Source organism: Marmota flaviventris, chromosome 10 (genome assembly GCF_047511675.1).
Source record: "Marmota flaviventris isolate mMarFla1 chromosome 10, mMarFla1.hap1, whole genome shotgun sequence".
In the NCBI taxonomy this organism is placed as follows: Eukaryota; Metazoa; Chordata; class Mammalia; order Rodentia; family Sciuridae; genus Marmota; species Marmota flaviventris.
In genome coordinates this window covers 6,471,218-6,498,888 of record NC_092507.1, presented here as the reverse complement: position 1 = coordinate 6,498,888, position 27,671 = coordinate 6,471,218, and the positions used below count along the sequence as shown (strand labels likewise).

The window sequence follows — 27,671 nt, the reverse complement described above, 5'->3', positions numbered from 1 at the left end:
CCAGGAAGCCGGAAGTGCGTGCGTCTGGCGGAAGTGCTCTTCCCGTGCGGTCCGCCCGGCTGGGCCCTCAGGTAGGCGGGGCCCCTGGTTCCAAACTCCCGGATCTGTACGTTCGCGGGAGGCCGAAAGGGCACCGGGGTGGGGGAAGGGGTGCTGAGGAGATTGTCCGCTTCTGATTGGGGAGGGTCGAGGAGAGTTTCGGGGGCGGCGGGTTCGTGGCCGCTTCTGGGGCACCCGGGGCCTGATCATCCCGGCCCGCGGGACCTAAACGCCGGAGCTTCAAGTGCCCGCGGGGAGCTGGGCTCGGCGGTGGTCGGATCGTCGGCCTGGCCGGGCTGGTGGGGGTGCGACACGCGCTGCTCCCGCCCTGCCGCAGGAGGCGAGCTCAGCGCCCTCCGCTTTTCGGGGCTTCGGCGTTTGACAGTTTCCCGCGGGGCGTGTCGGGTGCCCTGGCTGCCCCGGCTGCCCCAGTGCTCCGTCTGGACTGCTTTAGGCCGCGTTCGTGCACAGCAATAAACCGCAGGTTAACTGTACTTTTCTCTAGCTAGCTCCACCCCCAGGTGGTTTGAACTCTGAACCTATTGTCCTGATGAAGTTTCGATTTCTTCAAGTTGATGACATTTGGAACTTCAAGAATTGGAGGTTTATGCAATTTGAGACCGTCAGAACGGTGAGGTGCTCAGCCTTAACAGCCAGGTGAGCATGAAGGACAGTACTTGAGAGCCCCTTCTGTAGTGTCAGTGAAAGTGCACCACCTTCATTCAGTACTAGATGGTGCCAGCGGGTTAAATCTTTATGGGATAAATCTCCCATAAAGATGAGGCTTTTCAAGTGCCCCTATTTTCCCGAAATTAGTAAGAACAGCTTGGCATCATTAAAATACGTTGAGAGCTGGGTGTTGTGGCACATGCCTCTGAGCGACTCCGGAGGCTGGGGCAGGAGGATCACAAGGTTATGGCCAGCCTCGGCAAAGTAGTGAGATCCTCAACAACTTAGCAAGATACTGTTTCAAAAAAATTTTTTTAAGCAAAACAAAATAAAAAGGTCTGGGAATGTAACTCAGTGGTAAAGCACATCTGAGTTCAACCCCCAATACCAAAAAAATAAGAACTGGGGATACACTCGGTGGTAAAGCACCACTGTATTCAAGCCCCAAAATGAATGAATGAATGAATAAATAAATAAAATTCTAAGGGCTGGGGAGGTGGGTAGTTCAGTGGTAGTGTGTTTGCATAGTGTTTGTCAGGCCCTGGGTTCAATCCCCATCTCCACAATAAGTAAATACATCAATAAAAATTGAGCCCTTTTATACTTGACTCAGTCATTAAATGTCTGTTCTGTATTAGGTGCTGAGAAGGTTAAGAGAGAAATCTGACTCGTTTTCTGCTCTCTGGAATTTAGTCAGAAGAGGAAGCTAGACAAATAAACATTGTGCTATAATAAAATCATATTTTATAGCAAAAATAAGTGCTAATAGACAGTATAATGTGGAGTACAGAGGAAGAAGCAATCATTTCTCATTATTTGCTTACTAATTATTTATCCAGGATTATACTGGAGAGGAAAGATACAATCCCAATGCTCAAATAATCCACAGCCTAATGAGTGGAAGGAAATCCAGTAGGTGACCTTGAAAAATTTATGAGCTAGACTTAATACTTAGAAAAAGGTGGAGATTCAGAAGAGAAGGGTGAAGTGATCATGAATTGTAGGATGTGTGCTTTGCATTCATGAGTCTCTGGCTCCAGTCCCCAGCACATACCACTAAATAAATGGGAAGTGAGACTAGATTGTCATTGATTACATTCTATTTTGAATATGAGATAAAGATCCTCTCCACTAGATATTGACATGCCAAGTTATAGGAACATTTTAAATGCTATAATAAATTAAGGATTTAAGTTTTTTGTTTATTTTGTTTTGGTATTGTTGATTGAACTCAGGTTGTTTTTGCCACTGAACTGTATAGCCTTAGCCCTATTTATTTATTTATTTATTTATTTATTGGTACCTGGGATTGAGCCACATCCCCAAACCTTTTCTTAAACTTATTATTTTGAGACAGGGTCTTCTAAGTTGCTTGGGGCCTTACTAAATCACTTAGGCTGCTCTCTTGCAATCCTCCTACCTCAGGCTCCCACGTTGCTAAGATTACAGGCCTGTGCCAACTTGCCTGCCAGCCCTTTTAATTTTTTTTGACTTTCAATTTAAATTAATTTTTTTTAAATTTCATATTGACACTACAAATAATACCACTTGCCATACTGTAAAAATATAATGAACAAAAGTCATCAATTAAAATAATTTAAAAATGGAAAAGCAACTGAATGCAAATAAAAATCAATGTAATTGAGCTATAGAAATAAGCACCTAATGGGGCTGTGGTTGTAGCTCAGTGATAGAGTGCTGTTGTTCGATCCTCAGCACCATATAAAAAATAAATAAGTAAATAAAGGTATTGTGTCAACCACAACTAAAAAATATTTAAAAAAAAAAGAAATAAGCACCTAAAAATAAATTTCTCAATCAGAAAACTGGACCTGTTGTAAGCAATTTATGAAAATTAGGAGATTAGAGAAAGGGAGTAAATTGGAGGATGTATACTACTCAAGCACTTGATAGGTAAAGTCAGCTCTTTTTATTTTGAAACAGGGTCTTTCTAAGTTGCTGAGGGTCTCGCTGAATTGCTCAGGCTGGCCTTGAACTCGTGATCCTCTTGCCTCAGCACCCCTGTTAATTATAGGCATGTACCACCATGCTGCATTTTGGATTTAAGTTTTTGATGAGTCCTTACACTTAATATTAAGCAAAATAATTACTTTCCCTGAAAGGAATTAAGTTTAATTTTATAAATGGAAACTTAAATGCTATAGCTATTGGATACAATATCAACACACCAAAATTGATAGCTTTCCTCTACATTATCAACAATCAGATATGGAGTTGGAAGTATAATTCAGTGGTAGAATGCATGCTTAGCATGTGTGAGGCCTTGGGTTGAATCACCAGCAACAACAAAAAGTAATTACAATAAAAAAACTCTTTCTAATGTTACCAAAAAATACAAAATATCTAAGAATAGCCAATTCTCAAAGCCTATTTTAATACAACAACACCTTTTTTTAAAAACTATGATAAAAAAAAAAAAAAGAAACTAGGGGCTGGGGCTGGGGCTTAGTGGTAGAGCGCTTGCCTAGCATGTGTGAGGCTATGGGTTTGATCCTCAGCACCACATTTTAAATAATAAATAAAGGTATTGTGTCCATGTATAACTAAAAAGAAAAACTAGGTAAATGAAGCAATATGTTTCTGGATAGAAAAACTCAAGTTTCCCCCACCCCCCAAAAAAAGAAAAAAAGCAAAGGGCCAGAGGTATAGCTCAGTGATAGAGTTCTTGCTTAACATGTACAAGGTGCCAAGTTCAGTCTCCAGCAACAAAAAAAGAAAGGAACAAACAAAAAATTCAGGAAACCACAAATTTCAAGAGTGCAGGTTTTGCCAGGTGCAAGAGGATCAAGAAATTCAAAGCCAGCCTCAGCAACAGTGAGGTGCTAAGCAACTCAGTGAGACCATATCTCTAAATAAAATATAAAATAGGTCTAGGAATATGGCTCAATGGTTGAGTGCCTCTGAGTTCAATCCCCAGTAGCACCACCCCCCAAAAAAAGAATGCAGTTTTTTTCCATATTCATCTTTTATTTTAATGTAATTTGTCGAAATTTCAATAGGATTCAGAGGTGGGTGGGGATGCTGGGGATCAAACCCAGGGCATCACATATGCTGAAGCAGGCACTCTCACTGCACTACAGCCCCATCCCTCAGGTAGCATTAATTAATTTTAAATCACAACTGCTCTGCTGCACGACTGTAATCCCAGCTACTGTAGGCTGAAACAGGAGGATCACTAGTTTAAGGCCAGCCTGGGCAACTTAATAAGACCCTGTCTTAAAATAAGAAAGTAAAAAGGGCTGGAGGGTATAGCTTAATGGGAAAGCAACCCTGGGTTCAATCCCAAGTACGATAAATAAATAAACAAATGGCACTGGTATGTTGAATCTCTTCGAATAACCAAATATACTGTGATGTGGATTTACTCTTCTACATAGAGAATAAAATGGCTTCCAGAGGAAAGATGGAGACAAGCAAATTAAAGCAGAATTTAGAAGAGCAGTTGGATAGACTAATGCAGCAATTACAAGATCTGGAAGAATGCAGGTAATAGTATAATTGTATGTTGTTATGTTATAAAATGACCTTTCTCTGCAGTTAGATTACAAGCTCCATGGATGCAGGCCCATGTGTGATTTTGGTTTCCCCGGTAGTGTTTTTCACAGTGCTTTGTTGTAGCAGTAAACTTAGTGCAGGCCTTGGAGTCATAAAGCCTAGGATGTGGGTGTCTTTCAAGTAATTACTAAGTGCACGTGAACTTGGGCAAAATATTTAACCTCCTTGAAGTGGAAATAGTAACACTTACCTTGTCTTTAGTATTTAAAATAGACCTGCCTGGTGGGTGGTTTCAGCCTTAACTGCTCAAAGGACCAAGTCTAGGCTGGGGGCATATCTCTGTGGTAGGGTGGGTGCTTAGCATTCTCAAGACCCTGAATTCAGTCCCCAGTACCAAAAGCAAACCAATAAAAAACAGAAAGCTTGTTTTTTTTTTTTTTTTTTTAATATTTATGTCTTAGTTGTAGTTGGACACAATACCTTTATTTTATTTATTTTTATGAGATGCTAAATATGAATCTGGGCCTCACCCATTCTAGGAGAGTGCTCTACCTCTGAGCCACAACCCCAGCCCCCTAAAAAACCAGAAAGTTCTTGACAGCCTTACAAGGTTGTTGTTGGTATTACAAATGAAGGGGGGCCACACAATGCTCAGCCCAGAGTAGGTGCTCAATATGTGGAAGTTCAATAAGTAGGAGCTGTTATTACTTGTAGTAAACATTTAATAAGCCATATAGGAAAGAGAAGGCATCACAGCTCAGCACATGACACTGATTTCCGGACACTGGGGCCTCAGGTCTCTTTCTCACTTGACCCACTCCACTCTACTCTCACCTTCACCTTCAATAAATCTGTACTTTGATTTGGGTCATGGCTCCATGGTAGAGTGCTTGCCTAGCATGTGTGAGACACTGGGTTCAAATCTTAGTACTACATATAAAAATAAAATAAAGGTCCATCGACAACTAAAACAAATTAAAAATAAAATAAATCTGTACTTTGCTTGTTTAAAAAAACATAATAAATGACTTTCTTGGTGAATTAAAATAATTTCTTACTAAGATGACAAGTACTGCATTGCTATTATTGTGTAGTATACACAAAATGTTTACTACCATTAATGATGATAGCAACAGCTACTTGGTAGGTGCCGAGGCACACGCCTGTAATCCCAGTAACCCCACAGGCTGAGGTAGGTGGATCACAAGTTTGAGGTCAATGTCAGCAACGTAGTGAGACCCTGCATGAAAATTTTTTAAAAGTGGCAAGGCTGAGACTGGGGCTGGGGCTATAGTTGAGTGGTAGAGCACCCCCTGGTTTAATTTCCAGTACCACAAAACAAAACTATCTGGTACCTGTTACTATATATGCCAGAACTTTGCTTATCTCATTTAATACCTCATAGCAACCTTATTAGGTAGGTACTATAATTACCCAAAGCATTATAGATAAACTAAGGCTTGACTTTGTTCAAGTGATACCATTGACTGCCTACAGGGAAGATGGTGTGTAGTTTGTTAAGTGTGTCCTATTTTGGTAAATGAAAAATGTTTAGGGGTTGGGGGTGTAGCTCAGTGGTAGAATGCATGCTGTTGGCCCTGGGTTCTAACTCCAACACCAAAAAGAAAAAGAAAAAAAAAAATCATTATCAAAATAATCAGATTGTAAGAAATTACCCTTACAGCTGTCTAGACACATTCATATCAGTAATCATCAGTGTTTTTTAAATTTTTTTGTTTTTTTAGTTGTAGTTGGACACAATACCTTTATTTTATTTTTATGTGGTGCTGAGGATCAAACCCACTGCTCCGTACACACTAGGTGAGCGCTCTACCACCGAGCCACAACCCCAGCCCCAATCGTTAGCTTTTTGATATTTCCCTTCAGCTTTCCTCTAGTATACAAGTACTAAGATTGCTTTTTTCACTTGGAACTTTGTTATTTTTCTGCATTATGATTTTCACTGTACTTCAGAGAAGAACTTGATACAGATGAATATGAAGAAACCAAAAAGGAAACTCTGGAGCAACTAAGTGAATTCAATGATTCACTGAAGAAGATCATGTCTGGAAATATGACTCTGGTAGATGAACTGAGTGGAATGCAGCTGGTGAGCATAACTTACGCTTGTTTGTTTGTTTTTTCCTGGTAAATAAATATATTTCAGATAGAAAATGTATACTTTTTTGGGTGTAACTTCTCCATGATTTTCTACTTAATGCATAAAACAGCATATCCTTTCAGATCTTCACTTAGCTATGTATCTGGCGCCACTGACATGCATAGAAATAGCAAATGAAAACTGATTTTGTAATAGTGTTTGATGAACAAAGACCTATTAATAAAAAATCTATCAGTTAGGCTGGGCATGGTGGCTCACTCCTGCATGCTTAGTTGGTTAGGAGGCTGAGGCAGGAGGAGCCTAAGTTCAAGGCCAGCCTCAGCAATTTAGGGAGGCCTAAGTAACTTAGCAAGACTCTGTCTCAAAATTAAAAAATGAGTGAGGAATGTGGCTCAGTGGTTAAGTGCCCTTGGGTTCAAGCCCCAGTATACAAAAAAAATGCCATCACTCAATTATTGCAAATCTGATTCATTGTAATATTTTCCTTGGTTTTTGCCTTCCTGTGTTTTTAGGCTATTCAGGCAGCTATCAGCCAGGCCTTTAAAACTCCAGAGGTCATCAGATTGTTTGCAAAGAAACAACCAGGTCAGCTTCGGACAAGATTAGCAGAGGTAAAGTTTCTTTAAATTGATCCATCACTACTTTTCTTCCTAGTCTGAGAATTTGCTCATTGTAATAGTCTACAGTTGATTTTAGAGCCATCATTGACAATTTTTTGACAAAATTAGTACCTTGAGCAATTATGGTTGATAATGCAGATTTCTCAAGTTTATAGCAGTTTAAATTCCTCTGACTTCTTACTCCTCCTTTAATGTTTTACCGTTTGCTTCTGGTTTTCTAACTTGAAATCCCACTGAGAATTCATTAACAGCATTGCTTCCATGCACATTCAGTGCTGTGCTATCTAAGAATTTCAGGCATCTTTGAAAACCTGATAACATCCAGATGTCTGTTTATGGACTTGGATATAAAGGGCTAACAAATTATTTGCAAATATGGGTAATTCTTTAGCAGTGATAAAACAGGATTTGGATCAGTTTGGCTGAATTTAAATCCCTGCCTCACATACTAGGGTATGTGACCTATGCCAGATTATTTCATTTAGTGCCTTAGTTTCCCTGTCTGTAAAAAAGTGAAGATAGTGCCTACCTCTTGTGGTTGTTATGGATTTAATGAAATACTATATGTGACAGCATTTAGAATCCTGATACAATGGCATATATCTATAATCCATGCTATTTAGGAGGCTGAAGCAAGAGGGTCACTTGAGCTCAGGAATTTGTGGACAGCCTGGACAACATAAGAGATCCTGTTTCAAAAAAAACCCAAAAACATAAGGATTGGGAGTGTAGCTCAGTGGTAGAGTGCTTGCCTAGCATGTGTAAGTCCTTGAATTCTATCCCTAGTACCTAAATAAATACATAAATAAATTTTTCAAAAATAGGACTGGGAACAGCCAGTGGTGTGATACATGCTATAAACCCATGCTACTGGGGAGGCTGAGGCAGGAGGATCTCAAGTTTGAGGCCAGCCTGGGCAATTTAGTGAGACATTATATCAAAAAAAAAAAAAAAAGAAAAAGAAAAAAAGGGGGCGTCAGGCAAGTAGTTCAATAGTAGAACTCTTGGTATTACATATGAATAAAATAAAGGTCCATCGACAACTAAAACAAATTAAAAATTTATTTAAGAATTGAAAAATTTGTACTAAGAATTGAACCCAGTGTCTCATACATGCTAGGCAAGCACTCTACCACAGAGCCATGATCCAGATCAAAATACAGATTTATCCTCAGCACTATAAAAATAAAATTTAAGTAAAAAAATAAAAGCACTTAGAAAAGTACCAGTGTATATGTGGTACATGCTATTAGTGTATTTGGTAGTGAGGTTATATGTAACATAAGGAATTTCTTAAAGGATAGCTCTTCTCCAAAGGAAGCTGTTGACTTACTGCTAACCTTCAATAGGGTTGATAACTAAGACAGTAGTTATGATTACTATTAAAGCTTATTAAAACTCCATAAAAGCATTTCATCATGTTTGCCTTGGATTGTTTCTATAGTTCTTTATAATATTAATGAACTAAAGAGTTGTGTTTTTTTTTTTTTAAGAAGTACACCTGAAAAGCTAGATTTTGTGCGCAGAATGTTTTTCACTTATTTGCCTTTCATTCACTCATTATAGATGGATAGAGATCTGATGGTAGGAAAGCTGGAGAGAGACCTGTACACTCAACAGAAAGTAGAGATACTAACAGCTCTCAGAAAACTTGGAGAGAAGGTACCAGTATTTAATTTTATTTATTAGGTATAAAGAGAAATGTTAAGTATTTGTTACAGAAATTCTTGGCTTGCGATCTAGTTTGTGGACCTAAGACATTCTTAACTGTGGTTCTTAGAACCTGCTCGTAACATTTACACCTACTCCACTGGGCTTTGTTTCATTTTGTTTAGCTGACTACAGATGATGAGGCCTTCTTATCAGCAAATGCAGGGGCCATACTCAGCCAGTTTGAGAAAGTCTCCACTGACCTTGGTGAGTGCTCTTGTTTCCCTTCCTTTCTCAGGGACTGAACCCACGTCCTCTTGCATGCTAAGCATACACTCTACCCCTGAGCTACACCCCCAGGCCCTTGTTCTCATATTCCTGAAAACTGGACACATATACTATTCCAGACTGACAGAGAGCACAGTTGAGACAACATGACCTTTTCTTGAGTTTAGAGTGACACCAGAGTTGTCTTCTTTACAAATCCTTTGTATTGGTTTTATTTCCCAGTGTTTTACTGGGAAATAAACTCTAATTTTTAAAAATAAGATTTTTTTGCTTAGTTTAGTTTTGTTTTTTGGAGATTAGGTCTTGCTGTGTTACCCAGGCTGGTCTTAAATTCTTGGGTTCAAGCAATCCTCCTGTCTCAGCCTCCTGAGCGCTCTATAGGTGTGCACCCTTACATACAGCTTTGTAGTCTAACATTTTAAAATAATCATGAGCTAGATGTAACTAAAAGTATGCTAAAATGTTACATATTCTGTTTCATATCTAGAAGCTTATAAGGGTTTATAGCCAACAATCCATTCTTTGTGGCTGGATTGTTTATGCAGAGAAGGAAATAGGAATGGCAGTATAGGGGTTAATGAATTGATAATGAAAGCTAATTCTATTTTTTTCTTTCAATATCTGTGTGATAATTTTTTGCTCTTTATCTGAAATTGTAAATGCATTTGAAATAATCTTTTTTATTATGTGTCTTTGTCTTTAGGCTCTGGAGACAAAGTTCTTGCCCTAGCAAGTTTTGAGGTTGAAAAAGCAAAAAAATGACAGTGTGGAAGCTTCTGGTATTGATCACACTCTTACTGTAAATAGTGTTTTTTCTTCTGAGGATTTTGAGTCATTGCAAAAAAAGAGAGTCTCAAAATGCATTAATATCCCAAGAACTGGTGACATGGAAACATACTATGGCTTCTGTTTATACTCTTCATCATTCTACTTTGTATAGGGCTTCCTGCTTGAGTGACCCTGGACTTGTTGGGACATTGGGACCCACTGAACTTTATTCATTATGATTTGTCTGTTTAAGACAGAACAGAAAATGAACTTCTTATTTTTTTTTAAGGGTCCTTATTTTTAAGTGCTTATAGTGAGTGGGAAGATATGAGCTAATGATTCTTTTCTGTTCATAACTTATCTTTAGAATGAACATTGCAACATCACTAGACTTCATATATATTCATAGAATTCAGAGTCTAAGTGATCTTAGAAATCCATTTTCATTTTAGAAACTAGGAATTTGAAACAGTAAGAGCCAAGTGATTTGTTGAAAGTCACATTAGAGACTGGGGATAAGACTTAAGTGTCCTGACTCCCAGTTTATCACCCATGAGTTTTATTTCTTTATTCTGTACTGTTTTTTAATTAAAAAATAATTGACTTGGGTTGATGCAAGTCAGTGTCTATGAAAACTCTATGTCCCAACCCAAAGTTAGCTGGGCATTAAGGATCCAGATCCCCAGCCTTGCAGTTCCCCAGCCTGAGAGCTCAGCTCAGCATGAATGGGGCCCATTGTATCCCTGAATTTCAAACTCAGAACAATGGGAGCCCTGTTGAGAGGCTCCTGAAGTAACTTAACCTCCCGTGCTGTGTCACTAGGGAAGCAATAGGAAATGGCAGCTATAAACCCTCCCTGTGTATAACCTCTTGCCAAACTCAGAGGGTGGCAACAGTAAGCTACTATCAACTCTTCAGTTTTTGGAGAGACACAAAATAAGTTAGGAGGAAAAGCAAGCTTCTCTCATGGGTGTCTGAGTCTAGGCAGTAGCAAATATATAGCTGTGTCCCTGTGCATGTACGTTAGCTTTGGCCATTTTATATGTTTTCATGTTTCTCAGTAGTGTTTCTTTGCACTTTATACAAATTAAAAGCATTTTTAACACTTCTTGTATACTGTAAACTCTACTAGGTGCTTTGCCAACTGAACATATTAAAGGACCTCAGCTACATTGATGCCTTATTTGGAACTTTTAATGATTTTTGTTTTTTTGAGACAGGGTCTCTGTAATCTTGAACTCCTGTGCTTCAGTGATCCTGCATCAGCCTCCTGAGTAGCTGGAACTACAGGCATGTATCACCATGCCTGGCTAATGTGTTATTTTTTTATATATATACTAGTTTATGACCATCTGAAATTGTGACAAATTAAGAAAAATTTCTGGCTATTCATCTAGAACTTTTTGATTATCATTTCTTTTTTCTGTGCTTTTTAAATGGAGGTGAAATTTGTATAACATAAAAGTCACCTTTTTTTTTTTTTTTTTTTGTACTAAGGATTGAACCCAGGAGCACTTATCACTGAGTAATATCCCGAGCTCTTTTTATTTTTTTATTTTGAGATGACAGGGTCTTGCTAAATTGCTTGCCTCACCAAGTTGCTGAAGCTGTCTTTGAACTTGTGATTCTCCTGCCTCAGCCTCCTGAGTTGCTGGGATTACAGGCATGTGCCACAACTCCATCATTTGATAATGTCCAGTTCAGTGGCAATTGGCATGTTTGCAGTCTTGTACGGCCACCACCATTCTCTAGTTCGGAAGCATTTTTATCACCCCCAAAGGAGACCTTCAACCTAGCAAGCAGATATCCTCCATCCCATCTCCTCCCGGCCCTGCAGCAACCATTAGCCTGCTCTCTGCTCTAGGGTTTTATCTCAAACTGCGTATTCCATGTAAATAGAATCATATAAGTGACCTTTTGGTGTGTCTGGCTTCTTTTACTTAGTGTATTTTCAAGGTTAATCCACATGGAGCATGTATTTTATTTCTTTTTGTGGCTGAGTACCACATTTTGTTTATTTATGTATCTATGAATACTTGGGATGGGTTGTTTTCACTTTTTTAGCTGTTGTGAATAGTGCTGCTGTGAACATCTGTGTACAGTTATTTGTTTGAATACCTGTTTTCAGTTCCTTTGGGTATAGACCTAGGAATGGAATTACTATGTTTGATTGTTTTTTAAGTGGTAGCAAGATTCTTCCCTGTACCTTCCCCCTAATAAACTAGGAAAATAAGGAATATTTTGCATTTGAAAGAAACTCACATGAACCTGGGGTCCTTAATCTTAGTTCCCCTTAAACCTTTATTACCAACATCAGTGAAATAGTTTGTCATTAATCACATTAGTGAATTCAATTTAAAATCATCTTCCTTTACAGGAGGCCAGGTTTTCAATGCCAGCAAGACACTGACACAATCATGGCTGTATAACCTTCTGTTGGTTACTTCATTTTTTGAGTCTCACTTTCTTTTCTGTTCAATGGGATAAGATCTACCTCATAGGATTACTGTGCATTCCCCTCTCTTAATAAGAAAAAAAAAAAGTTCTGGAGTTAATCTACCATTTAAAAGCTCTTCCAAGAGGGGCTGGGGATATAGCTCAGTTGGTAGAGTGCTTGCCTTGCATGTACAAGGCCCTGGGTTTGATCCCCAGCACCAAAAGTATAAAAATTAAAAAAAAAATAAAAGCTCTTCCAAGAGCCATATGACAGATTTTGTTTCACAATTTTGATATTCAGAATATCAAATATTAAGTTGAAATCTGTATTTACAATTATTAAATGACTTGTAAACTATGTTTCCTATTCACATTTTGCTACTTTTTAGATCTCTTTGGAAGTTGTAGTATCACTAAGGCAGCTAATTTTTCAACATTCTTTGGTTGGGCTAATATTTTGGCAAAAATTCCTGTATTTCTCAAAGAACTACAGCTGAAGCAGAAATAAGTTCCAATGAGCAAGCCACCAACCAAATGAGTGTTTTATTTTATCCTCTTGAGTGGTGAATAGGTATTCTAGGTGGATGGTTTTTCAGGAAGAAACTGAGGGATGAAGGAGTTGTTCCCAGGAAAGAGTTGGAGTTGGGACAAATGGATTGTTAGACCTTCTGTTGAAGACATTCAGCCAAAGAAAGGTCATCTTTAGCAAGAGAAAAGACTGCAGCTATACCATTGAAATGGCATCTCACTACAGTGAAGGATGGATAACTTGAATTAATTACAGAACAAATAAATCCAGACTATTTCGCCTAGAACCTTTCAACTACTTTTCTGTCCATGTTTTTTTTTTTTTTTTTTTTTCCCTTACTCTGTTCATTCCTAAAACCAAAGAGTGCTTTGCCTTTCGGAATGTTTTCCAACATTAGTATGTAAATTAAAACTGTCAGCATTCCCACAGACCCCATTGAACAAGCTGCAAGATGTAATTTTCCATTCTGTCTGGCCCTGGAAGTAAAAAGATTTTAGAAAATGGAGAAACTAGTATTTAATATTTCACCAAGTCACAAAAAGCAAGTTAAAAATATGTCTCTTATAGATAACCCCCTAGAATGTGGCCTTCTGAAGTTTTCCTCCCTTCTCACACAGCAAAGTGGAAAGACCATTGCAGCCAGGGCCTTGAACACAAGGGGTCAGCAACATTTTCAGAGTTCATGATGGAAAGCCCATGCTGTTCCAAAGAAATGCAGCAAAGTAGAGGTTTGAAACTATCTATTGGAAGTGTTCTAATGCTTCATTGTTTGGTTTGCCTGTGAGAAAAGAACTACTTATTTGACTACAACTAAAAATGACCAGGGCTGGGGAATGTGGCTTCAGTGGTATGGCACTTGCCTAGCATGTACAAGGCCCTGGGTTCAGTCCACAGCATAGAGGAAAAAAAAAAAATACTCTAAAAGAGGCATGAAGTGCTATTTTTTTTTTTTTTTGAGTGAATATAATACTGAAAAACCAGATTACATTACTTCTAAGATTGTGTCAACCACGGATCTTCTGCCCCATAACCATGAGTTTTTGGAGCATTTTCATAAAAAACCTGATGAAGCTGTGCTACAATCATAATTTCACCTTTTGCTACCTTTTAGATCTCTTTGGAAGTTGTAGTATCACTAAGGCAGCTAAATTTTAATGATTTAAGTGCACACATTAATTTTTTGGGTGGTGGTGGGGGACTGGGGATTGAACTCAGGGGCATTCAACTACTGAGCCACTTCCCCTCTTTTGTATTTTATTTAAGACAGGGTCTCACTGAGTTGCTTAGCACCTCACCATTGCTGAGGCTGGCTTTGAACTCATCATCCTCCTGTCTCAACCTCCCGAGCTGCTGGGAGGTGTGCACCACCGAGCCCTGCTAAAAGCACACATTATCTTAATTGTCTATTTACTCTAAAATGTGTAAGTAAATAGGCAGCAAAATCACAAGTTCAAGGCCACCCTGGGAAAGACCCTGTCTCAAAAAATTAAGAGAATTGTAACCCAGTGGTAGAGTACCCCTGGATTAAATTCCCAGCACCATGAATGAATGAATGAATAAAATCCCCAACATCATCAATAAATACTGAGGCATTTACCTCCAATGAGAACTGAAGAGGAAATATAGGTAGAAGTAAATGTTTGGCCCAGATTAGATTGTGATTGTTATAGCTATGGTTGGGCCTTGATATTAGAAATTGTGGTGCTTTTCTGTTTCATGTTTAAAAAAAAAAAAAATGAGCTGTGGTGGTGTACACCTGTTATCCCAGCAACTTGGGAGGCTCTGGCAGGAAGATCATAAGTTATAGGCCAGCCTCAGCAATTTGGGAGGCTGAGGCAGGAGGATTGCTAGTTGGAGGCCAACCTAAGCAATTTAGTGAGGCCCTGTCTCAAAAAAGGTCAGGGGCTACGTTGTGGCTCAGTGGTAGAGTGCTCGCCTAGCATGCACAAGGCACTGGGTTCAATCCTTACCACCACATAAATGTAAAATAAAGATATTGTGTCCAGGGCTGGGGTTGTGGCTCAAAAGTAGAGCACTTGCCTAGCACATGCAAGGCCCTGGGTTCGATCCTCAGCACCACATAAAATAAATAAAATAAAGGTATTGCGTCTTCTACAACTAAAAAATAATATTAAAAAAAGAAATAAATTAAAAGGGCTGGGGATGTAGCTCAATGGTAAAGTGCCCCTGGATTAAATTCTTAGTATCAAAAATGACAACAACAAAATAATAATTTTGATAACATCTCAAATTTTACATCAGGTTTATTCTAAGTCTTGGCAAATTATACTTGGTTTGTTTTATATAGCTTAGAACTTATTTATTTAAACATTCTGTTTATAGTTACTCATGAAAAGAGCATTTGTACTTTTGGTGTCCATAGGGTCAACTCTCTTAGCTTCTCAGCCTTGCAGCATTTCTTTTCAAACTGTCTTCTAGAAGCTTCAGTGGTTTGTTCCTGGGCCAGAAACTACCAAGAGCAAGATTCCATATAAAGAAGTACAGATAGATATAGCATTCTCAGAAAGAAAAATGTGGACTGTGTCCATGCAGGACTCATTTTAGGGAATCTGACCAGGCCAGTGGCACCCTTTGTTCCAGCAAAGTGTTTCTGACCTCCCACCATGTTATTTGTGCCAGAGTGGAAGGTGCATTGTGCCAGGTTAATTTTGTTATAATCAGAGGGCAAGGGATGTAGCTCATTGGTAAAGCACTTGCCTAGCACATTTGAGGCCCTGTGTTGAATCCCTAGTACACATAAAGAAAAGCACTGGACAAACTGTATCCTCTAGGCCCTTCAAGTTTGAAAACACAAACTGTGCTTCTTCCTTGAAAGGGAATAGGTACTAAAATTGAATAGAAGAAAACATAGTTTGAGAAAATATTCTGCCATGCTGGGGATTGAACCCAGGACCTTGAGCAAGATAGGCACATGATGTATCACTGAGGTACATCCCCAGCTCACTGTAGAAAAATAGCAGCAGTGACTGTATAGGAGTTGGGGAAATCTCTGATTGTGATGTCATTGGATCTTTCATCAGCAATTTACTGAATGCTGGTATATATATGCCAGACACAGGTTACCTGGTTCTTTTTTGTTAACTTTTCCAAAATGGATGTTGGACATGGTCCTTTTTTTTTCTTCCCAAATAAGACTCATATCATTAATAAGACTTGTATCATTAATACATCCATAAATTACAGGTATATAACCATAAAATTTTGTTTATAGTGATAAAAGCTAGATTGAATATAAATCTAAAAATGATGTTTCTTAGCTGGATCCTTAGAAACATTTAAAATGTTCATCTAAATATTGTAAAATAAACAAATATTATAAAGAATACTAGATCATAATCCTGATCCATATAATTTGATCTAAATAATCTTTTAATTATTTTAGTTTTTTTTTTTTTTTTTTTTTTCACATACTGAAGATTGAATCCAGGGGTGCTTTACCACTGAGCTATATATCTAGACTTTTTTATTTTGAGACAGGGTCTTATTAAATTGCCCAGGCTGGCCTCAAACTTGGAATCCTGCCTCAACTTCCTAAGTCACTGAGATCATAGGCATGTTTGGGTGCTGGGGGGTTGAACTCAGGGCCTTACACATTAGGTAAATGCTCTACCACTGAGCTACATTCGCAGCTACATTCTAGAAGAGTCCATTTCTATTCCTGATTCCGCTGTTCTTTCATACCTAGTTTTTGTCTTACTTTGTCAACATTCAAATATCTACATTCATGTAGATATTTTGTGAGGAATGGTTATTAAATGTGTAAATTGCTTTAAAACTGCAATGAAAAGAATTGTGAGAAAGCAAAATAAATACTATCTTTAAAAATATTTAAATATGTATTTTAAGCCTGGCATGTTATCGCAGCCATTTGGGAGGCTGAGGCAGGAGGATCACAAGTTTGAAGCCAGCCTGGGCAACTTTGTGAGACTCTATCTCAAAATGAAAAATAAAAAGGGCTGGGGATTTAGCTCAGTGGTAGAGGGTCCCTGGGTTCAATGCCCAGTATGGTTACCAAGAAGAAAAAAAAGTACTCAGTGAATGAAAGAATAAAAGAGGAAGCAATGCATTTGGATTGACTTAAGGAAGTTCATATGTTCATAATCGAGATATTTGAAGTAATGGGAAATGATGAATCATACATTAGGAACACCTAATGTAGTTAAAAACCCACCATTCTGTTGCTCCTTCTTTCCTGGAGGTGAGGTGAGGTGAGTTACTTTTTCTGAAGAAATTATTTCTTTTCAATGATATAAAATGGTCTAAAGAGATCTTATAATAGCCCAAGACTTCCTGAGGAAAGAACGATACTGGGTGTGTGGGAACTCGTGTGTTAACACTAGACTGTCTCAGCAGGGTGTCACTGGCAATAGAAATGTAAAGCAAATTAAAACTAGTCCTTTTATGTTTACCAGACCCTGCAACCCCTTTAGTTTGCTGCTTGTATGTGTCTCCTATTCTGAAAAGAAATCAAATGGAAACTGCCTGCTCAAAGTTAAAAAGTCCTATGTGTCACCTGTATGCTTGCTTGAGGACTCCCTGTCTCCTCTGTGAGCCTGTCCTCTTTCCTAAGAAAGCTTTTCTGCTTATTAGTGAAATAAGTGTCCCTTTCAATTCTATCTCTATTTAGCCACCAATTAGTCAGATGAGCAGAAATGTGCTCCCACACTGAGTGCTGTACTAGGGGCATGAGGAAGCTGCTCCACTTCATGTGCAAGCTATGTGAGCCCTTTTTATCTCCCAGGAGAGGCCCTCAATAGGTTTGCTCTACCCCCTGGAGCCTGTAGCTATTTCGGTCTAACTACTCATTAAAGTCAATTTAAGATATTGCTAAAGCCTTTGGATTCTTTAAGTGAATTGCCTCCACTTCAACTAAAAATAATTCACTTTGACTCCCCAGAGAGGCTCCCAAGTTACATGAACTCCCTCCCCAGCCTTACCCCAGTAAAAATATGGATATCCCTGGCAAGATTAGCTTCTTACAAAAGACCAGGACTCTTACTGGGAATGCATGTCTAACTACAAGAATGGAAGCAAAGGACAGACCCAAGGTAAAGCGAAGGCCTGGAATATAAATGAGAAACCAGGACTTTGGGAAAAGGCAGGCATTTTTCTTTTATCCTTTAATGACATCTAAAAATTGATGAGAGTATGTAGCAGCAAACCAGAGCCATCCGTCACCAAGGGACATGCACTATGCCTTTCTTTTTCTGCCTTGGGAGCCCATTCCAGAGTTGGGAGCCTTGGCATAACTGGCAGAAGAGTGAACTGAACACTCCAGGCGGGGCAGAGCCAGCCCAACAGAAAGAGACTCACGGAATGTTTACATGGAAGTGCAAAAGGGGAATAGTCTGTTTCTGAAAACTTGTAATATCATTATTGTTACAGCAAGTGCTTCTAGTCATCTAGAAATCATAACACATACTGCATCATCTGCAGGTTCAACAAAAAACCTGAGCTTAGGGATCTTTGGCTGTTTCTTAAGTTATCAATTTAATTCTAAGCTGATGATATACCAGTGTTATACCAAAAACATTAAAGGCTTTAGGAAATTTTAGCAGATTGTTTTGGTGCTAAACCACAGTATCTTAGGATGAGAAAAGCAACAGTCAACCATTTATTTAGTTTCCATTAGAATGGAAAATGACTTGATCATAGCTATTTGAATATATTGGACCATTACTCAGAAAATATTTCTTCACACTTTTCTCCCTGGGGTGGAGTTTGCTTTCTTGTCCAGGGTTTTGGCCGATTTGGCCAATGGACTACTTGTGGGCGTGACTCCTGGAGGGGCCTTCCAAATGCTTTTCAGTTAGGCTTGGTGCTCTTGCTCTTTGCCATTCCTCATGCAGAACAGGCCTGGGCAACCTCTGGTCCAAGGAGAGGAGACAGGTGGAGCAAACTTAGTTCCAACTAAACCCTGCTGATCCAGTCCAATACAACAGAGTCATGGCCAACCTGCAGCCTGAAGCTAGGCAGTTCTCTGTTGTCAAGTAAAAAGCAACCTCCAAGTTTTGAGGTAGTTTGTAATCCAGTGTTATTCCAGCAAAAGCTGAAGTATACTATTCATTTCTACTGTGGTCCATTTGTCATGCTTTTGCCAAAGCCATTTGTATATGTATGTGTGGTGCTAGGGACTGAATCCAGAGCCCTGTACATGCTAAACACACTCTGCCACTGAAATCCATTCCTCTTTCTCTAGTCATCTATTTAAATGGAAATCCAATCATGTCACATACACTTGTTCAAACCTTTTGACAGATCTTGTTAATCTTGGGGTGAAGACCAATAGTGTAGCATGACCTATAAAGTCCTTAAGGTTCCATCGACAACTAAAAAAAATCCTTAAGGCTCTGGACCTAGCCTCTGTGGCTGGCCTCTTCCTGAAGTCTCTTTCTCCGTCACTGTACGACAGCTCTCCTGCCTTCTCACTCACCTGTGGGTTGGCTGGTCCCACTGTCTGCTTTACTGTTCTCCCTCCTCTTTGCCTAGTTAACTTCAACTTACACCTCAAGTGTAAGGTTAAATGTTTCTTTCCTAAGAAAGCTCTCCTTGACCCTAATACAAGGTTAGATTCCCAGTTGTATGGATTCAGGCCCTGATATATCGGCCTTTAGCACTTAACTATAATTACAAAGACTTATTTGACTGTAACTCACTGATGTCCATCAGACCCACTAGGAGGAAAGGGAGGGCATGGACAACACACATCAGATTTGCTGCCTGAGCCCCTTCCTAGCACAGTGCCACACACCTGGGGGGCACTCAGTGCATATTCCTTGAATAAGTGACAGACTAAAGAAACTGGATGTGGGCTGGGGTGGCTCAGAGGCAGAGCCTGAGGATTGAACAATCCTCAGGACCACATAAAAACAAACAAACAAAATAAAGGTATTGTTCACCCACAACTTAAATCCTCAGGATTCAATCCTCAGGACCACATAAAAAAAAATAAACAAAATAAAGGTATTGTTCGCCCACAACTTAAAAAATTTAAAAAAAAAAAACAAACTGGACCTGATGCTGGCGAAGACGTGGATCAGCGCAAGTGAAAGGTCCCATGAGAAGTGAGTTTTGTAAGGCAGAGAATGAGTGTTGGCACAAGGTCAAGAGAACACCTGCAGAGGAAACAGTCTCCTTACTCACAGGGCCAGGTTGGTTCTAGCAATAATGAGAGTCAGATGTCTTTTATTACATTAGACGCATGAAAACTGTGATAATAGGAAATGTCATTAGCTGTGGGAAGGCTGGCAATGTGGAAAGGTTGGACTATGATAGAACTACTGATAAGTTCAGACCAGGGCCAATAGCCCTAGAATTTGAAATGAAGATCAAAATCATGCCTTTTAGGTTCTTTGTTTGTTTTAGTACCAGGGATTGAACCCAGGAGTGTTTAAACACTGAGCCACATCCCCAGCCCTTTATATTTTGAGACAGGCTCTCACTAAGTTGCTAAGGGCCTTGCTAACTTGTTAAGGTTGGCTTTGAACTTGCAATCCTCCCGCCTCAGCCTCCCAAGTTGCTGGGATTATAGGTGTGCACTCCTTTGCCCAGCTGCCTTAGGGGTTCTTTTTTATTCTAATTTTTTTGTAGTTATATATGAATAGAATGGCTTTATTTTATTTATTTATTTTTTTATGTGGTGCTAAGGATCGAACCCAGTGCCTCACAGTGCCTCACAGTGCCTCACATAGGCAAATGCTCTGCCTCTGACTACAGCCTCAGCCCCCTTTTGTAGTTCTTAACATTTATTTATTTATCTATCTATATATTTATTTAGTACTGGAGATTGAACCTAGAGGTGAGCCACATCCGAGCCACATCCCTAGCCCTTTTTATTTTGAGACAGGGCCTTGCTAAGTTGCTTAGAGCCTCTCCAAGTTGTTAAGGCTGGCCTCAAACTTGTGATCCTCCTGCCTCAGCCTCCCAGGTTGCTGGGATTACAGGTATGTGCCACCACACCTAATAAGGGTTCTTAACTTTTAAATAGTGCCAGATGTTATCTAAAAGGAAAAAACTCCTCTATGTATCATGATATATACAGAGAACAAATAAAATGTACCAGGAGTGACATGAGGTTGAAGCTTTGAATTGAAAATATGATGTTGGGGGGCTGGGGATGTGGCTCAAGCGGTAGCGCGCTCGCCTGGCATGCATGCGGCCCGGGTTCGATCCTCAGCACCACATACAAACAAAGATGTTGTGTCCGCCGAAAACTAAAAAATAAAATAAAATAAATTAAAAAAAAAAAAAGAAAAGAAAATATGATGTTGGTGCAGCTGTGTGCACCTACAATCTCAGCTACTCAGGGAGTTGAGGCAGGAGGTTCCTTTGACCCAGGAGTTAAGGGCCAGCCCAAGCAGCAGAGCGACACCTTGTCTTAAAAAAAAAAAAAAAAAAAAAAAATTCACCTGTGAAGGTTTCATCCCTTTTTTGATATGCTATCACAAAAGACTGTGGAAAACATTTGATTTTAAAATTCCATTTCATCAGCAATGTATACAAATATAACCTATGTTATCTTTCTTTTTTTTAAATATTTTTTAGTTGTAGATGGACATAATAGCTTTATTTATTTATTTTTATGTGCTGCTGAGGATTGATCCTGGTGCCTCACACATTCGAGACAAGCATTCCACCACTGAGCCCCAGCCCCAGCCCCTAAGTTGTCTTTTAATGATTTTTTAGGTTAAAGAAAAAAAGTGACAGGAAAATTGAAAAAAAAAATTCTTTTACTAGTAAGCATCTCGGTCTATTTCCCTTGGCTCCATAGATTGTGCTAATTAAGATGATATCAACAGAGGATCCTAAAGTGTAACTTCCTTTTCTTTTTTTTTTTTTTTAAACCATCTGTGCTGGCTTGTGTGTTCATTGCTTGAATAATTAATAATCATTACTATCTGTTCTGCAGTGTGTGGGAGAAGAGTGAGCAATCTTGGATACCAGCACATTTGCCCCATGCCTGTCCCCTTTGCGTAAGCTTTCATGTGAGGCTTTTCATTAGCTGGCACCTGGTGTAGATTTGCTGCCCTCGGCCTTTAGTGTTTGTGAACTACAATAAAGAACCCCCTCTGGTTCACCAGCTGGGGGCAAGTATTGCTGATGGGAAGTAATTTCTCAGAAGAATAGTAATGAAGAAGATGGGGGGTTTGGAGAAATGAAGCCACAAAGTCCATTTAGGTTGAGAAAGCTTTGCTGGTCCAAATGCAAAATCGACCAGTCACCTTGTGGCCAAACCTCAGTTTTGGGAATAGCAGAATTTCAGAAAATCCCTAACCAAAAAAAAGTGAAACACGGAGGATTTATCATCTTGAGGTGGCGGGCAGGAGCAAAGCTTCAGCTCTTTATTGTTGGCAGGCTCTTCTGCTTATTTGCAGTAACAAACAGTTAAGCAGTCTATAACTCAACAGGGCCAGGAAGGAATCCCCAGGAATGGTCATTTTAGCCTCTGCATACATGGAGAACATTGCAGCACAGGTATGGAATGTAATGATCTCTAGGAGGAAGGGCTGGCAACTGTTTTAGCACTTACTCCCAGAGAGTAGAAGCTATTTGCTTTTAGGGAAGGTCATTTTTTGTCCTTAATTGGACAATAACCAGCAGGAAATAAGGTGCTAAACAGACTTCTGTGTTTAAAGGCTAATAGGCTGAGTATTTGGATCTCATGTTGCTTTGTCTTTACTGGGTAATGGGAGTGTCTGAGGCTGCACTGACAACATATGCTTAAAAGACATGCGATTCTACCAAAACTCAGTCACAGAAAGGAGTCACTATTTCTTTCTACTGTTCCCAAGCACACACAGCAGGGTTCTGTGATGTTGGGAAGGTCTACTCATCAGCTGCTTCTGAGACCAACATTCTGGGGGCAAGTTGTCGGACAGCCAGATGTTCACAGCTGCACATACCCACCTCATGACACAAGATATGTATGTTCACTGATCTACAAAATGCTTTCACCATTGTGTTTAAAAATTCCTTATTAACTCCAAAGTAAAATCAGATGATGATTATTTACCAAGGCACGGCCCAAGAGGATGGCGCTGACTGTGGTATGCTCTGCTCTGCACTTGGCCTCTGTATCAATGTCTGTCCTCCATATCACTGATGAGCCACATCAAGTATAAACAGGAAACAAGCACAAGGACCAAAGAAAAGTTTTTTTTTCATATACACACACACACACGTATATATATTTAGTTATAGATGGACACAATTACTTTATTTTTATGTGGTGCTGAGGATAGAACCCAGGGCCTCACACATTCTAGGCAAGCACTGTACCACTGAGCCACAACCCCAGCCCTCACTTTCTATATTATTGAAAATTATTAGTGCTTAAAATTTAGTTTTATTTATTTGTTTAGGTACTAGAGATTAAACTCAGGAGAACTCTACCACTGAACTACACTCTTTAATTTTTATTTTGAGTCAAGTTTCACTAAATTGCCTAAACTGACCTTGAACCTGTAATCCTTCTGTGTCAGTCCCAAGTTTCTAGGAATACAGGCATGTGCCACCACACCTGGCCAAAATTTAGTTTTTAAAAAACAAAAAAGCTGGGCACAGTGGCTTGGGAGGCTGAGACAGGAGGACCGCAAGTTCAAAGTCAGCTTCAGCAATTTAGTGAGACCCAGTCTCATAACAAAAAAATACAAAGAGCTAGGGATATAGCTCAGTGGTTAAGCACAGCTCGGTTCAACCACTGGTACAAAAAAAAAAAAAAAAAAGAACCAGACATTGTGATGTTGTACACCTGTAATTCCAGCGACTTGGGAGGCTGAGACGAGAGGATCTCAGGTTCAAGGCCAATCTCAGCAATTTGGCAAGACCCTCAGGAACCAGGAGACCTTGTCTCAAACTAAAAAAAGGTCTGGAGATGTATCTCAATGGTAAAGCACCCCTGAGTTCAATCCCCAGTACCAAAAAAAAAAAAGAATCAGTTTCATTATTATGATTATTATTATTTGCAGTGCAGGGGAATCAATCCAGTGCCTTGTGCATACCAAGCAAGTACTCTACCACTGAGCTACATTACCACCCCTCTTCCTTTCTTTAGAAGACAAAACAAAATAAAATTCTCCTCTTGATTCAGTACAAAGTCTCTTCCTTTCTCAACTTGCACCTACTCATAAGCAGGAAGGCCCTCTTAGGGGTAAAAATGGAGAAGCAATGCTACCATAATTGCTTTAACATGGCTCCTTCCCGAAGCCTGCTGTGGCTCCACTTATTACTCTCTGGCCTGAAATTTTTACTGCTATAGTTATCCCTTTGATATAGAAGACACAGATTTTTTTTTCTTGCTCCAAAAGCAACTATTTAAAGTTACATATATGTTCTGTGACTACAGGGAGGCCTTCCCCAAAGCTGAAAGGAGAAAATATAGAATCATACATTTAGTGAAAGAAGTCTAAGGAAGAGAGGGTAGATAGCACTGGAGTTGGGTTCAGGAGTGGGAGGGAAAGTTACTTATTAATGCAATAAGATTTGTTAAGCCAGATGCTATGCTGGGGTAGAGTGGGCTATAGTCAAATAATCCTTGCCCTTTTGGAGTCTGTGGTCATGCTATGGGACTGGGGCTAGTATAGATTAAGAAAAGCTTCCTTAAATTTAAGACCAAAAAAAAAAAAAAATTCAGGCAGGAGAAAGTGGAGAAAAGAAAAAGAGCCATTGAAGCTAAGACTACTGTGCACTCAGAGGTCTGAAGCACATAGAAGCGCCTGTGATCAAGAACAGGGAGAAGCCCTGTCCATGGCTGGAGCTCAACTGGCAAAGGTGGTTCAAGATCAGGCAGGAGCAGATGGTAAGGCCTTGTAGCAATGCTAAGGGTTTTATTTTGTCGTCGTTGTTTTTTGAGGGGAGGGGGCACTGGGGATTAGACCCAAGGGTTTTTACCACTAAGCTACATCCCCATCCTTTTTAATTTTTAATTTTGAGACAGGATCTCACTAAGTTACTCAGGACCTTATTAAATTGCTGGGGCTGGCCTTGAACTTGTGATCTTCTGGCCTTAGCCTCCAGAGTTGCTGGGATTACAGGCATGCACCACCATGCCCTACAAAAATTTTGAACTTAATGATGAAAATGAAGAGAAGTTGAGTAGTACAGATATGACAAGAATTGTACATTTTAAGATGATCCCTCTAGTTGTTGAGTGGATAGTGGATTCAAGGAAGCTGGGAAAGCCTGAATGGGAGACCACTTGGAGCATCATTGTTAGAGTCAAGGTGAGAGCCAATGTTATGTTCAACTGAGGAAGAGGGGACTGGGAGTGTAGCTCAGTGGTAGAACACTTGCTTAACATGTGGGAAAGCCTGGGTTCAAGCCCCAGGCTCAAAAAAAAAAAAAAAAGAGAGAATGAACTATGTAGTAGGCCAGGTGCATAGGCCAGGTGCAGCTGTATGCTCATTGGTCCCAGCTACTGGGAGGGTGAGGCAGGAGGACTACTTGTGTCCAGGAATTCCAGGACAGCCTTACGCAAATATTGAGACCTCCATAACAACAAACAAATAAACTAAGGAAGAGGTGATGGTAGGAAGAAGGAAGATCAAAGTATGGATAGACCAAGTATGGAGGCATGCACTTGTAATCTAAGCTTCGTGAGTGGCTGAGACAGTAGGATTGTAGGTTAGAGACCAGTGTGGGTAACTTAGGGAGACTCTGTCTCAAAACAAATAATAAAAAAAAGGCTGGAGATTGAGTTCAGTAGTATAGCACCTGTGAGTTCAATTCAATGAGTACTATGTATGCTATGCTTTAGGGGTAGGAACAGCATGAACTGGAAATGAGAGATAAAGGAAAGAGTGGTATAAAGGATGCTCTTTAAGTTTCTGGTTTAAGCACCTGGGTAGACAGTGGTGCCAGTTAATGAAGTGGGACCCTAGAGAAAGGTCAATTTGCGGACCTATAAAATGTGGAATGCTGTGATGGGAGTTGGCATGAGATCTCAAACTGAGGAACACATATTTTGTTGAGGTCTCTTTTCCGTTTTCCTCTCTTCTTCTAAATATTGGACTCAATTTCTCTCTAGTAAAAATTCCATGTGGTGGGTGGATGATGATTCTACTTTTTTTTTGGCAGGGGGTAGGTGTTGGGGTTGAACCCATTTTCAAGCATGCTAAGCATGTGCTCTGTCACTGAGCCACTGCCCAGCCTACTCCTAAGACTCTTGAGATCATACTCTGAAGTTTTTGACGCAATGGGAGGGAGAAAACTTCCCCTCATTTCTAATTAAGGATAAAGGTGGGAAAGAAATGCATAAAATGAAAGGTAATAGTGTGGACAATTTTTTTCCCAAAAGTTTCACACGTATTGTGAATATTATTTATATTTCAAAACTGCAGGGGGCTGAGGTTGTGGTTCAGCAGTGGATGCTTGCCTAGCATGTGCAAGGTGCTGGGTTTGATCCTCAGCACCACATAAAAATAAATAAATAAAATAAAGGTATTGTGTCCAACTACAACTAAAAAAAAAAAAAAAAAAAAAAGGAAGGTTCTGCATTTCTAGGTAGCACTATTACTTCAGGATTAATTTAGGTTCCACCCACCTGTACAGTCTTAAAAGTGAGACATGAAAGGCTTAGGAAATAGGGAACAGCTATTGGTACTGGCAGTCCAGCACATCTCTCACCCTTGGGGAATTGCTCCTCCTCACCCCAGGGTACTCATGAGGCAGTTAATTACAGATTTCTAACCCTAAATAAATAAATAAACAAACAAATAATAAATGATGCATACATACATACATACATACATACACATGTGACCCAAGTTGGACAAATCTATGTCTTTCCCTGATGGACCCACTAGCATACTGTGTTGGCAAATATTTGTTGAGCCCTGGCTATGGGCATTCTGGACACTAATGGAGATGCAGACACTAATAAGACATATATATGCCCTTAACGGGTTTGTAATCTCATGACTTTTTAAAAAAATATTTTAGTTTTCAGTTGTAGTTGGACACAATACCTTTATTTTATTTACTTATTTTTATGTGGTGCTGAGGATGGAACCCAGGGCCTTGCACGTGCTAGGCGAGTGCTCTACCGCTGAGCCACAACCCCAGCCCAATCTTGCGACTTTTATTAAAACGAAAATATTTTCCAGTTGTGACTAAAATACAGTTGTGAAATCAAAAGAGGAATATAGACATTTCAGGCTATAAACAGTGGAGATAAAACAATTATATATTCTTGCATAGAAAAGTTAGTGAAAGAGGAAGAAAGTGAAAAAGGAAGAAGGTGGAAGAACGAAGTGAAAAGAAAGGAGGTGGGGAAGCCGGGCAGGATGGCTTCTGAACTGGGGTTAGTGCTACACGATGTAATTGGTAGGTCAGAATGTTGAAAATGAGATTCGTGTCCCTTTAAAAGGAAGACAGGTGTTAAAATCAATTCGCCTTTTGCCTAAAATGGGCTGTTTCTCTCTGTACTCTTTCCAGATAGCGCCAGACTTCTATAGGAATACTTTAATCACGGACCCCTGCCCCAACCCTGAAAAATGCCCTACAGTACACTCGATATTCTGAGTTTACCCGGCCGATGGAGGCCCTCCTTGGGCTCTCTGGGCTCCATGGATCCCAGGTTGGACAGGCCCAAATTCAGGAGCGGGCCTAATTGCTTCCAAGGTAGCAGCGCACCCAGCTTGGAGATGGGGAAGACCACGCCCCTAAACGTCCTGAGAGTCCATTTCAGATTTTTCTGGGGTTCTGGGTAAACTGGCGTCACCCCGCCCTGTCTGGCCGCTCTGAGTTTTAAACATAGACCCGTGCGTAGGAGAGGCCATTACTTTTATGGGCTACTGTGCTCACGGAACGGCCAGAGACAGGCAGAATGGCTTTGCCGCAGCGCCCGCTCCATCCTTGCCTGGGCTCCTCCCTCAAGCCGCCTCCGCCTCCTTGGAGCCCCCGCTCCGCCTTCCCGGCCCACCTCCTTCCGCTCCACCCCTTGGCTCTAAACGCGGACTCAGCCACGCCCCGCGACCCTGCTCTGCCCGCCCACCGCGTGGCCCCGCCTCCATGC

General features: G+C 40.0%; 1 protein-coding gene across 2 annotated transcripts; it reads left to right on the top strand.

The window, feature by feature from the left end:
- The first annotated feature begins 12 nt into the window (after window positions 1-12).
- Lzic (leucine zipper and CTNNBIP1 domain containing) lies at window positions 13-11,585 on the top strand. Of its 2 annotated transcripts, none has more exons than XM_027947525.3 (8): window positions 13-71; window positions 545-696; window positions 4,107-4,215; window positions 6,199-6,334; window positions 6,859-6,957; window positions 8,533-8,628; window positions 8,802-8,883; window positions 9,608-11,585. In XM_027947525.3, exons 3-8 carry the CDS (start codon window positions 4,115-4,117, stop codon window positions 9,664-9,666), a joined length of 573 nt encoding a protein of 190 aa, XP_027803326.1. In that variant the 5' UTR covers window positions 13-71; window positions 545-696; window positions 4,107-4,114; the 3' UTR covers window positions 9,667-11,585. The 2 variants fall into 2 exon arrangements, with proteins under 2 accessions (XP_027803326.1, XP_027803327.1); XM_027947526.2 differs by having other exon boundaries at window positions 56-106.
- The last annotated feature ends 16,086 nt before the right edge of the window (window positions 11,586-27,671 follow it).